General features: G+C 39.0%; 1 protein-coding gene across 2 annotated transcripts in view; it reads right to left on the bottom strand.

Annotated features, from left to right (window-relative positions):
• The window catches only part of INSR (insulin receptor), a 153,260-nt gene extending 151,433 nt beyond the window's left edge, over nucleotides 1-1,827 (bottom strand). For both annotated transcript variants that reach the window (XM_051972544.1, XM_051972545.1), the window contains exon 1: nucleotides 1,140-1,827. In XM_051972544.1, the coding sequence (XP_051828504.1) occupies nucleotides 1,140-1,227 (88 nt within the window). In that variant the 5' untranslated portion in view covers nucleotides 1,228-1,827. The remainder of the gene's footprint in view (nucleotides 1-1,139) is intronic.
• Between the last annotated feature and the right edge of the window lie 12,183 nt (nucleotides 1,828-14,010).

Below are 14,010 nucleotides of genomic sequence, written 5' to 3'. Positions count from 1 at the left end.
ATGGACTGACCATCAGCCAGGGCAAGAAACTTTAAATAAGCCAAGAACAAAGCCAAAGTTCCTTTGTCAGGGTGAAGAATCAGCAGGTCTTAGCTCCAGATAGAGCAAGAAGGCTGGAGCAAAAATCAGACAGCTACACTTTGAAGGAACTGGACTGTATGTGACTCTTAGCAGGTCTCTGCTTTGCTGAGACTCAGTTTCTCTTTCTGCACAATGAAGGATCTCTTTCCTGTCAGTCTATGGCTCCATGTGGCTCCTACAATATCAGAGCTGGATGGGGACCTTAGAGATCCTCCTGGCCAACCCCCTCATTTTATTCCAAACCAATTCTTCCCCTATAACTGACCCAGGCTGGGCCTCAGCCCCTCCCACAGCAGTTTGGAGTTGGAAGCAAACACAGACAAAACCATGGAAGGCACAAAATGGGATGGGGATGGGGATGGGGGTGGGGGGGTAGGGAGATGGGAAGCCTTGCTTTTCTCAGGACCACTGACTCAGAGCCTCCCAGAGCCCCCTCTGAGCAAAATCAGGGCTATTTAAATGTAAAGTTAGACCTTCCTAAGAGCCTCAGAACCTACTCCTGGGGCAGACATTCCTGAGATTGAGAAGGGGGGAAAGAATTCTTCAGCAATTACTGGTCAATACCCCATAATCTTCGAGGTCAGAGAGGTGATGCTGGGGGAGTGGGGGCTGGGGATACCCTGAGACCTGGACACTCAGGCCAGAACTAGATTTTGCTTCAGGACACCCAGAAAGGGTAGGGAATGGAGAGAATCAAGACAGAGTTGAGAGGGCCCCCAGCAGGAGCTCACTGAGGACAAGAAGGAAGGAAGCTGAGTTGGCCCAAGCTGAGCCATAGAACCCGAGGAATGTTGGATCTGCTTGAAGGCTAAAGCTGGGGCAGACCTCCGTACTGGGTCTCCCCCCCCCCCCAACCCCCTCGAGAAACCTGGGGCTGAACTCTGCGAGGTCAGAGGCCAAGGTCAGCTCCCTGTGACCAGGCCGTGGCAACCTCAGCCTGCAGGACTGCACTGGGCTGGGGAAGAAAAGAGGGTCTTTCGGACTCCTGCTGCAATACGGTCAAAATCGGGGCTCAGGGATCGAGACCCCAGGAACCCCCTGTACCAAAAGGTACTCACCTTCTCCAGAGATCAAGCCACACGAGGAGCTCAGCAGCAGCAGCAGTAACGGGAGCAGCCCGACAGTCAGCGGCCTCACAGCCCCCATGGCCCTGGGGACACAGACCGACTGACAGCCGGGGGAACGCGGCGGACCGGTGGGCGAGCAGTGGGTCAGAGGGCCCAGAGCGGGCGGGAGCAGGGGGCGGCGGGCTCCATCCCAGCCCGGGCCGGCAGGACAGAGCGGGGCAGAGCAGGGCAGGGAAGGACAACGCGGACCCAGGCGGGCCGTATTCTCGGTCCTTTAAACGCCCCGCGCAGGAAATGTGGGTGGGGGGCTGCCCCTCCCGAGGGCACGAGAGGGGCCCGAGAGGGGCGTGGGCAGGGGCCACCTCACGCCTCCCCTCCGCCTCCTTCCCCTCCTCCTCCTCCTCTTCAGCGCTGGCTGGGCCGAGTCCAGCAGCAGCCCCGCGCCCCGCCCGCGTGCCCGCCCCCTCCCCGGAGATCGCAGCCCCGGCCCAGGCCCCGTAACCTCCTGGCGGCTCGAGGCTGGACGGTGCGGCTCTAGATTGGGCACTGCACCCAAGCGGGCGGGCCTCGGCCGCGCACTGGGGCCCCTCAGACCCCTGCTCTGGCCCTGTCCCCTCCTTCTTCTCGGCGGCCCCTTCCCCACAGGCACCAGCACTCCCCGCTCCTTGCTTCTCGCTCCCCGCTCGAGTCTGGCCAGTAAACACAGCGGCCCCGTCAGCTGGGCTGGGCAGACTCTGACCGGGACTCTGGAAAAGACGGCGCGGAACGGGAAAGGGCTGGAAGGGAGGGCGCTGGGGACCCAGCGGCGCGGGGGCGGGGGGAAAGGGGGAGAGGGAACTAGAGATGAAAGGGGCGGGGTGGGGTGGGGCGGGGCCAAAGTCGAGAGGAGGGGAGGAGGAAGAAGCCCCCGGAGGAGGGGAACTAGGGAGGAGAGGAGAAGGTGGGATGAAAGGAAAGTGCTTTATGACCTCCGATAACCTAAGGACTCTTCTGACTCTGAGTTCTAAAGATTCTCCCTTACCTTCCACCCCCTCACCCCCACCTCCCGCCCCACTTTTGATGGTCTTTGTTCTCAAGTTCCTTCTAGCTCGACATTCTGCGTTCTAAGATTCATTCCCGCTCTGACATTCTGGGTCCCCAGGCCCTTTCAGTTCCCATTCTGTATTGTATGTTCTAAGGTCTGTCTTACCTCACTCATTCTATATTCTAAGATTCTTTCCAGTTATGCCATTCTGTGTTCTAAGAATCCTCCCAGTCCTTGACATTCTATGATCTAAGATTCCTCCTAGGTTTGATAGTCTATGTTCTCAGATCCTTTCTGTGTTCAAAGATTGCTTCCAGCTCTGAGATTGTATGTTCTATATGTTCTGGCTTTATCATTCTGTATTCCAATCCACCTTTCCCACCCATCCCCAGTTCTGGACAGTTCTCAAATCCCAGTTCTGACATTCTTTGTTCTGTTCTATGATTGAATCTCCCTTATGTCCTTCCCCTTCTGCTGCTGAATTCCTACCTATCCTTTAAAACATTTTTTTCAAACGTAAATGCAAAATAAGCAAAGAAAAAATAGCTACGGGCACAGCAGAACATAAGAAAAGATATGAAATGTAAAGTAATAACTTTCCATTTCAAGAAAGTCTGAATCACAAAGCCATCTCCTCCAGGAAGTCTTCCTTCATTTCCCTGAGTTAGCATCCCCTCACATAAATATTTATTTCTAACCTTTCTAATCCATTTGCAATATTTATTATAGCTATCTAAATCATAAGCTTCATGAGGAAATGAATGATGCCTTATCCAGTTTGTTTCTCCTTCGGTACTTAACACGGGGCTCTAAAAACAAAAGCACTTAATAAATGTTAGACAAAATAATTGATTCTGCCTCTTGTTTATCAGCACTCTGAGAAGGGAATTCTATTAGGAAGGGAGAACATGAGTTCATTATCCTCAACTTAATATATTTTCTAAAGACAGGAAAATATATTTGTCAGACAATAGCTGTGAATGTGTTAGTGGTAAGTCAGGATCATGGAGTCATAGGTTCAGGCTACTGGGAAGGACGTAGGTAGGGGCAGAGGGCAAGGTAACAGTGTTCAAGGAGTGAGCAAGAAGAAGAGATTGTTTGAATTCAGAATTTAGAAGGAACTCAGATAGAATCTGCATGAATGGTCTTGATCTCATTTAAGAATGGCAAGAAAATGTTCCCAAACATCTTTTCTATAAATTGAATCATCCCTGTTTGTGAGGAAAGTAGAGCATCTTTATCTAGACTCCAAGTCAGGTTTTCAGAGGAAAGGGGGCCCCAAAGACCAAATAGTCTACCCTTCTTTGGACAGAGGAAGAAACTGAGTTTAAGAGAAGGCAACAACTCTGACTCTACATCACATGGTGTGTCAATGGCAGAGCCCAGAATACTATCAAAATAGGAATTTCTATTGGATTGATTATCTTCTTTAAAATAAATGCATATGTGCCACATAGACTTTTTAACTCCAATTTCTATATAATCAGACACTGAGGAAAATGTTCAAAAAGGGTACAAATTACTAAAAGCTCTCTGTGGATTGGGATGTCAGACTTGATCAAGTACATTTCTGTGAATTTCCTGAGATCAGCAAATATTAAAAATAATTCAATAGTCTTCTTGCCTTAAATTTTATTAATCTCTCCTTTTGTTTTCAGAATTTCAAATTTGGTATTTAATTGGGGGGGTTAATTGTTTCTTTTTCTAGCCTTTATAGTTGCAAGCTCAATTCATTCATCTTCTCTGTCTCTATTTTATTCAAGTAAGCATCTAGAGACATAGAATTTCCCCTAAGAACTTCTTTGACTGCATCAGATAAATTTGGCATTGCCTCATTATTATCCTTCTTTTGGATGAAACTATCGATTGTTTCTATGGTTTGTTGTTTCACCCACTCATTCTTTAGGATTAGATTATTTAGTTTCCAATTAATTTTTGCTCTCTTTCTCTCCCTCCCCCCAGCTCTTTATTACATGTAAGTATTCTTGCTTCATGATCTGAAATGGATGCATTTACTACTTCTGCCTTTCTGTATTTGATTTTGAAGTTTTATGCCCTAATACACGGTCAATTTTTGTGTGGTTTCCATGAACAACCAAGAAAAAAGAATATTCCTTTTTGTCCTAATTCAATTTTCTCCAGAGGACTATCATACCTAACTTTTCTAAAATTCTATTTACCTCCTTAACTTCTTTCTTGTTTCAATTATTAAAAATAGAGGGAAATTGTAAGGATTAACCTAGAAAATTACACCACTCTTCACCTGAAGTAAGTAAAGAGATGCTACACTCAGAAACCTTAACTAGTTTAAGAACACACTAGGTATGAGCAAGACCTGCGCATATAAAAGTCCCAATTAATTAATGGTAGGTTTGGATTAACTCCTAGTTGATCAATTTAGATATCTTTGAAATAATCACAATCATAAAGTAGCCAGCATTTACAAAGAGCTTTGAGGTTTACAAAGGCACTTTAAAGGTATTATCTGATTTTATCTTCACAATAAGCCTAAGATGGAGTTGTTATTTCCAGTTTACATTTGAGGTAACTGAAGCAGACAAAATTCAAATGACTTGCCCATGATCTATATGTAGCTAGTGGAAATCTGAAGTGAGATTTGAATTCAAGTCTTCCTGACTATAGATAGTTGGATTATTATTATTCACTACAACACCCTGCTGTCTTAATAACTTTGAAAGCCACTGGATGAATTAAAGAGAAATTAAGTCTGCTTTAGGGACTTGATCGTGCCCTGCATTCAGTAGAGCTTCTATAAAACCAGCAAGCACATTCAAACACTAGATTCCATCCTCATTGCCTTTCCACTCAAATTCCTAATAGAACTTCTAAGGGCAGGAAGAGGAATAGAGCCAGTGTTAGTTTCCTCCCCACTCCTCCTCCTTTAACCAGAAGACTTTTGTGAACTTTGGAAGACCAGAGGATTTGGACTTTAGTGTCCTAGGGAACAGCAGCTGACAGAACCAATGGTCTACATCAATAACCCAGGATAGACAGGATTTTTGGAGGAAAGGCAAAACTCAATGCTTTACAAATAGAAATGGGGCACCATACCGAAGGAAATGATTTGAGGACTCCAGCTAAAAAATTTCTAAGTTACCCTTGGCTATCTGTGTTCTCTTTAAGTTCAAACCCACTTTGCTCTGGACTCCATATGGATTTATGAGAAAAATATAAGAATGACTTTCGAGAGATTATTTTGTTCCATCTGTACCACCATAATAAATACTGGCTTGTAAAAGCTGATTCAAGCTTGCCAATTAGTTGATAGCAACTGATAATCATGAGGGAGAGCCCACCAGTTAAGGGCTCATAAGCGATTGTATTTGAAAGATGTCTCTTCTCATTCTACCTTACTCCATGTCTGGAGAGCTAAGACTAGAGCCATAAGGGCAAATAGTATAGCTTGGCTTTGAGAACCTCATTTGCCAAAGGCCAGTTGGAAAAGTACCTTTAGACATGGACTATAACATAACTCAAAGAGGGTAAGGAGAGAAAGATCCTATATATACCAAAATACTCATAGCTCCATTTTCTGTAGTAGTAAAGAATTGGTAACAAAGTATAAGTCCACTGATTGTGAATAGTAACATAAATTGTGAGGCAAATGGAATAAAAAGCACCATAAATAACAAAAAACACGAACAATTCTGAGAAGCATTACAAGACATATCAATGGATTTTAAAGTGAATTAAGCAGAACTAGAAAATAACATGCACAATTACCACAATAACATAGAGTGATCTAAAAAGAAAAAAAGAAATTGAAGACTGTGTACTTGTGACCAAACAACTCTAGAGAAGGATTGAGAAAATGTACTTCCTCTCACCCTTCACTGCCAAAATGCAGGACTAAAGATGCTGAATATGAAATATACTCTTGGTTAATTTTACTGAGCTGCTTTTTTTTCTTTTTAAAGATTTTATTATAATAGAAATTTATTATTTGGTAGGGAAGGGGAGAATATATCCAGATGTGAATGTAATATAGAAACAAACCCCAACTTTTTAAAAATAAGATTTTAAAATTTAAAATAAAACAACACTGCAAATATAGATTTAATTTATGTGACTGCTTATTTGTTTTGAAGATTATATCTATGTATTTTTGAAGATTTGGGGGGGAGAAAGGAGCTAGAAACAATATAGCAAAAAAAAAATAAAAAAACCAAAAGGAGTTATTGAAATATTTTTCAAATGCACAAAAGAGAACAGAATGGAAGTTCAGAAGGAAATAGACAAGAAGAGCTCTGAAAGTTATATGTTGAACTTATTCAAATTAAAAATGAGTTGTGTGGAAAGATCCGTGGTTTTCCCCCTTCATTTGGTTTTAAATTATATATGGAAATGTTATCTCTTTTTGGTGTTTGAATTTAACAAATTAAAAATGCCTTATTTAAAACAAAATTATGTAAATGTCTATATAGATCCCAACTGGATAAAAGACAGAAAGATATTACATATAACAAAATACTTATAGCAGCACTTTTGTGGTAGAAAAAAATAGAAGCAAAGTTAGACATATATCAATTGAAGAATGCTGAACAAATAATAGAATGTTATTGAATCATGAAAAAAAGAACTAATATGAGGAATCCAGAAAAATATAGGAAGACCTTCTATTTGATCTGGTACAGAATAAAATAAGAAGAACTAGAAAAAAAAATGTAACAACCATCTTTATGTAAATGAAAATAATACTAAAAGATAGCTAACTACAGACAAACAACATTGACTAAACTTTGTCATGGAGGAAAAAAATAATAAAATATACTTTCCTCCTTTTGCTAGAGGTAAGAGGCTTCTGATACAGAATGTTGAATAAGCTGTCAAGTACTGGTTGTATTTGCTTAGTTAAATTGATTTTTGCTTAGCCGTTTTTCTTCGTTCTGTAATTGATGTACAGGACATATCTTCTTATTTCTTCTGAATTTTTATTTACCAAAGAAACTGAATGGATGCCCATCAATTAGAGAATGACTGAACAAGTTACAATATTTGTGTAACATGGAATATTATTGCATTTAAGTAATGATGAATGGTATAGTTTCAGAAAACCTAAGAGGACATATAAATTGATGCAAAGCGATGTAATCAGAACCAAAAGAACAATTTACACAGCAACAACAGTATTTTAAAATAATCATTTGTGAAAGACTTAGTGATTCTGATTAATGATCCCCAACAATTTCAAAGGACTTATGATAATAAATCCTATCTACCTCCAGATAAAGAACTGATAGGCTCAGAGTATGAATTTAAGCATATTTTTTCTCTTTCTTTTTGGAACATGACCATTGTGGAAATATGTTTTACATGATGATTTCATATGTATACTGGATATTATCTATCTTGCCTTCTTCATGAATGGGGGAAGAGTAGAAGGAGGGAGAGAATCTGGAACAGAAAATGAAATAAAATTGAATTTCAAAAAGTGAATTATTATTTACTTTAGGTCCCAGGTAAATGATATTTCAGGGATAAAGAGATATGCTCTTGTACCCTTTTCTGAAGTCTTTGGGAGGGGGTATTTTCAGTTAATCAACTAATAAGCATTTATTAAAACTTCCTGGCAAGAGGGGTACCTTAATGCCAGGCCATCCACCTACCGCATACCTACTCTATCAAACCCTGGAACTCTGTATCTGGCCAAGTGATGACCAAGAAATCTAACAAGAAACTATATTACAAGACCTCTTCCATTACATGAGAAAGTCATTAGAAGCTCAGAAGCAACAGGAAAGGGGTCCCCCAAGCAAAGGGAATGCTATGAGGGCCAAAGACCCTGTATATCTGCATGTATAGTCTGCAAGTATCTATATCCAGAAGCAGCAGGAGTGGAGGAATCTACTAAAAAAAGGCCCATGGAGAATGACGTTTCTTTGAAAAGAAAGGAGTAAATCCTACTCAACAAATGAAATCCCTGAAAACTAGAACAGAACAAAAAGAAATTAGTGATTCCATAAAACAACAAGAAATATTAGAATAAAATCATAAGATTTGAATTGATATATGGATAGGGAAAAAAATTTGTGGCTAAATAAGTTTATTCTACTTTATCACAAGATAAAGGGGAAAATATTTATTATACAACATTTAAAAGTGTTTCTTTTTGTGGTGACAAAGAATTGGAAAATAAGTGGATATCCATCAATTAGGGAGTGGCTGAATAAGTTACAGTATCTGGAAGTAATGGAATAATGTTATTCCATAAGAAATGATGAACAGGCTGGTTTTAGAAAAGCCTGAAAAGATTTACAGGAAAACATTGTACACAGTAACAAGACAATGTGGTGATCAATATGATTGAATTGGCTCTTCTCAGCAATTCAGTGATCCAAGGCAATTCCAATAAACTTTAGATGGAAAATGCCATCCATATCTAGAGGGAGAACTATATAGACTAAATGCAGATTGTAGCATACTATTTTCAACTTTTTTTCTTCTGTGTTTTTTCCTCATAATTTTTCTCCTTTGTTCTGATTTTTCTCTCCCAAAATGGCTCACATGAAAATATATTTGAAAAATTAATGTACATGTATAATCTTCAAAAATTTTAATTTAATTTAATTTAAAAAGTACTTGTACTAACAAATCTAATATGGTCAAAACTAGACTGGCAATGGGAAAAATATTTGCAGCAAGTTTCTCTGATAAAGATCTCATATATAAAATAGAGAAGGAATTGATTTATATTTATAAGACAAAGCACCATTCCCCATTAGATAGTCAGAGGATACGAATAGGTAGTTTTTCTTTTTCTTTTTTTTTTAAATAACTTTTTATTGATAGAACCCATGCCAGGGTAATTTTTTACAGCATTATCCCTTGCATTCACTTCTGTTCCGATTTTTCCCCTCTCTCCCCGAATAGGTAGTTTTTCAAAGAAACTAAGCTATCAACAGCTATGTAAAAAACTCTAAATTATTTATAATTAAAATTCATATTAAAACAAATTTAAGGTTCCACTTGTGCCCCCAAAGTTACTAAACTGTGCATATGCTTGGACCCAGTTATACCACTTTTAGATCAATACTCCCAAAGAAATGGAATAGAAAAATTACTTATAGGTACAAAAATATTTATAATAGCTTTTTTCATGGTGGCCAAAAATTAAAGGAACATCCCTCTATTAGGGAATGACTGAACAAATTGTGTCATATGAATGTAGTAAAATATTATGGTGATATAAGAAGTAATAAAATGGATGATGTCAGAGGAAACTGAAAAGATCTCTGTGAATTGATATAGATTGAAATAAACAGAATTAGGAGGAAATGTTATAGAGACATTAGAGGGAAAAACGTCTTTGAAAGACTTTATAATCCCTGAAGAGGAGGAGGAATATAGGGAGAAATTGAAGCATTGAAAAAAGAAAATCAACAAAATTTTATTTTTTAAAATAAAAAAATATGGTAGCTGATATAAAAACTGCTGATCTGGAAAACAGGTCAAGGAGAAATACTTTAAGAATAACTGGACTCCCTGAAAACCACAATTTTTAAAAAGCCTGGGCAGTATATTTCTAATGCCTGGATCTGTCAGAACCAGAGGTCAGAGTAAAGATAGAAAGATAGAAAGACTCCAATAATCACCTTCTGAAAGAAACCTCAAAAGGAAAAGTCCCAGGAATGTTACAGCCATCTCAAGCTCCATGTCAAAGAAAAAAATTACAGCAAGCATCCACAAAAGACTTTAAATACACATAAGACATAGCAGCTTCTACTAAAAACCAGAGTATATCTTGGAATACAACATTCCAAAAGGCAAAAGGCAGAGATTTGGAATGAAGAATAAGTTATACTGAATGGTTAATTATAATTCTATAGAGAGGGAAATGGATCTTTAGTGAAATAAAGAACTTTCAGTATTTCTGATAAAAAGACTAGAGCTGAATTGGAACTTTGAAATATAAACACAAGCTCCCACAGAAATCTAGAAAAAATGCATTTATTTAGATTATTGGAAGAAGCTCTATGATGATGTGCTAATATTCTAATCAAATTGTTATTGAACAGTCATTTTTCAATTATGTCTGACTCTTAGTGGACCCTATTTGGGCTTTTCTTAGCAAAGACATTGAAGCAGTTTGCTATTTCCTTCTATAACTCATTTTATAAATGAAGAAACTGAGGCAAACAAGTGAAGTGACTTGCCCAGAATCATGCAACAAGTAAGCAAGTGAATTTCTATGTGAACACAGTAAGATGAGCTCTCTGTTTTCAAGCCCAGTGCTCTATCTCCTGCACTACCTAGCTGTCCCAGGAGTTTCTATAGACAAATGTCTTTTTAGAACTTCAACTTTAATGTCAATGAAAGATATGGAAAGGAAAAAAAATTGGAAAGAGAATTAAGAGTTTGGCACAAGTGATATAAAACTTTATTTACTCAACTGATTCTTTGAAAATTAGAATGGACCAAATAGAAAATGGTAACTATGACAAAGGAAAATAAAAACCTTAATGTTTTCAAAGGGTATTAAAAAAAAGAATAGAGATTCTGTTCTGAGAGTTTGAAGAGAAAAAAGAGAAAGGGGATAAAATGAATAATGCCCTAATTTACAAAGGAGAATTTGCTACTTTTCATAACTGGGATTCTCAAGAATACATAAACATGAAGAAAAGAGGAGAAATGGGCATCAAATAAGCCTCATTCCTTTCTGAATGGCCAAAGTAGAATTAAAAAACATAGTCTGGTGCAGAAGTACATCAGATACTTCAGGGAAACTTGTGGAAATAGAGAAATAGGGGATTAAGAGGAACATAATACCAGATAGGGAATAACCACAAACAAAATAAATTTCCTGATACTGAAAGGGAGATTAAAAAGGGATGAGGATAGAGAAGAAAATAAAAGAACCAGAATTTAAAGGGATGCCTTAGATTTCCTTTTAGACTATTGAGGAATAGCTGAAAGAATTGTAGTATAATAATATAAGAGAGTATTATTGCACCATAAGAACTGACAACAGAGAAGTTGTCAGAAAATACTGATCATGTGAACGAATGCAGAGTAAAGTGAGAGGAATCAGGAGAATAATTTATACAAGAAAAAGATTGTAAAGAAAAAAAGTTTTGAAAAATTTAAGAACTCTTTGATGAAATCAATGACCAGCAATGTCTATGGGAACTATAATTAAGGATGTTACCCATCTCCTGACAGAGAAGTGACAATCACAAAGACATGTTTTCTGGATATGGCCGCTGTATGTATGTGTTTTGCTTGGCTATGCTTACTTGTTACCTGGAATTTTTTTCTTTCCTTTCTTTTTGTTAATGAGAGAAGGAAAGTGGAGAGGATGAGATTAACAATAGTGATACCAAAAAAGGAGGCTAATTTGATATTTTTAAAAGTCACATTAGAGCTCAGAATAATTTTTTTTTAAAAAAAGAAGCCTTTATTCCATGCTTATTATGTGCCACATCTTGTGTTGAAAGCATTGGAAAGAAAAAAAAAGTGGAAATAGTCCCTCCATGTGCTTGTATTCTAACAAGGTAAAGGGGGGATTTCTAAATCCAAACATACAAGATATACAGGTAGATTCAAGGAAAAGCTTCTTGGAGGAAATGGTATTTACAGGAAGTGAAGGATTCTGAACTGGAGATTGATAGGGTGCCTGAAATAAGGGTGCAAGGGTGGAAGTGTGGGTACAAGGAACAAACAAAAAAAAACCCAGCCAGAATCAGAGACAATAAACTTTTATTAAGCACCTATTTTGTGCCAAGTGCTATTATTAGGCACTGGAGACACCAGAAAGGTATGACAAGCACTGCCCTCAAGGAAGTTAAAATTTAATGGGAGGACACACCAAATAAAAAGAAGTTGAAAGCAGGGAGAGGAAAAATGATGACGTTCATGCAGCCCAGATGGAAAATGATCAAAAGATGTTTGAGCTAATTTCATCTTATAGAATGATGAGTTAATTTCCAAAGATTATGAAGTTCAAGAAATGGTGAGGAGAATCCCCTAAATTCCAGCCTTAAATGGAGGAGAATCAGGGGAGGGATTTCCAGATGTCTACCTCCCAACCACTCTAACAATAGGGAGGAAGGGATTCCAGAGGCAGTGAGTACCTGAGAAGGTGTGAGTTTCTCAATTGATGCCATCTCACAGAAAGCTGAGTTTCTGGAGATGATGAAGTCCAAGAAAGTAGCCATTGGGAAAATAAGCCACTGTGGTTGGATTCTAAAGAGAGAGCACGTAAGAAGAATAGAGAAGTAGGAAGAGGCTGGATTGTAAAAAGCTTTGAAGGGAAAACAGCAGGCTTCTTATGTGATCTTGGAAGAAATGAGGAATCACTGGATTTATTGAGAGAGGGAAATCAATTAGAAGGCTGTTGCAATAGATCAGAGAGAGGTGATGAAGGCTTGAACAAGTGCCTGGCACATGGTAAATGTTTAATAAATGTTTCTTGACTGACTGAACCTGAATGATTACTGTGTGAGTGGACAAAAAGAGACAGATGTGACACACGTTGCAGAGAAAGAAAATTGCAAAATTTGGCAACTGATAGGATATGTGGGGATCACTGAGGGTAAGGAATTGAAAATGAATGCTTGAAATGAATAAAAATACATTTATTAAATACCTACTAGTCCTTCATCACCTCATACCTGGACTATTGCAATAGTGCCCTGGAGTTTTCCCTGGTCAATTCTCTCCCTACTCCAGTCCATGCTGCTGAAATGATCTTTCTAAAGAGTAGATTTGACCATCTCATCTCCCCTTCTTACCATTCAACAAATTCCAGTAACTCCCTACTGTTTGTTGTTATTCAGTCATGTCTGACTCTTCATGAGGCTATTTAGGACTTGTGAAGAAACTGGAATAGTTTGCCATTTTCTTCTCCAGATAATTTGACAGATGAAGAAACTGAGGCAAGCATGGTGAAGTGACATGCCAGGATCACACAACTAATAAATGTCTGAGACTAGATTTAAACTCAGGAAGATGCACCTCCCTGATTCTAAACTTAGCACTCTAAGCACCATGGCACCATCTAGCTGCTAACCCTATTATTTCTAGGATCAAATTTAAAATCTGATCTTTCTTTCTCTTTCCATTCTTGCCCTTCCATAGACACTTCCATTCAGTAAACTCTCATCTCATGACCGGGCAGTTTCACTGGCTGTCTGCTATGCCTGTAAGTCTCTCTCTCTAGGCTCTCCTCCAAAGTCTCTACCAGGAGTCCTCAAACTTTTTAAATAGGGGGCCAGTTCACTGTCCCTCAGACTGTTGGAGGGCCAGATTATAGTAAAAACAAAAACTTTTGTTTTGTGGGCCTTTTAATAAAGAAACTTCATAGCCCTGGGTGAGGGGGATAAACGTCCTCAGCTGCCGCATCTGACCCATAGGCTGTAGTTTGAGGACCCCTGCGAAACTTTTTTCTCCACTGTGACCCCTCACCAATTCCATTCCTTCCCTCCATCCCCAAGATTTCAACTTTCAGTTTTCTTTTGTTGTCTTTCCTTCCCTATTAGAATGTATGCTTCATGAGGGCATTTTCTCTTGGTTCTTAGCAAAAGCTTAATAAATGCCAAATAAAGGGCTATTGCACCCTGTTAGTGATGATGGGTTCCTGACTTTGAAGGGGTTGGCCTAAGAGACTGCTGAAGTGTCTTGTAATGCTAAATTGGTGATTCTGTGAAATTAAGGTTCATAGAAATCAAAGGATTTGCCTAATTAAGATGGCAAAGCTCATAAGGTTTGGAGACAGACTTATTTTCAAGTCACTCCCACATGGATGGCATAATTCATTTAAAGCAGAGCAATACCCTGTCAGGCCCTGGGAGTGGCAGGCAGAGGTGAGAAGGGAAGAGG

Source organism: Antechinus flavipes, chromosome 1, assembly GCF_016432865.1.
Source record: "Antechinus flavipes isolate AdamAnt ecotype Samford, QLD, Australia chromosome 1, AdamAnt_v2, whole genome shotgun sequence".
NCBI classification, from domain to species: Eukaryota; Metazoa; Chordata; class Mammalia; order Dasyuromorphia; family Dasyuridae; genus Antechinus; species Antechinus flavipes.
This window is presented reverse-complemented; position numbering and strand designations above follow the sequence as displayed.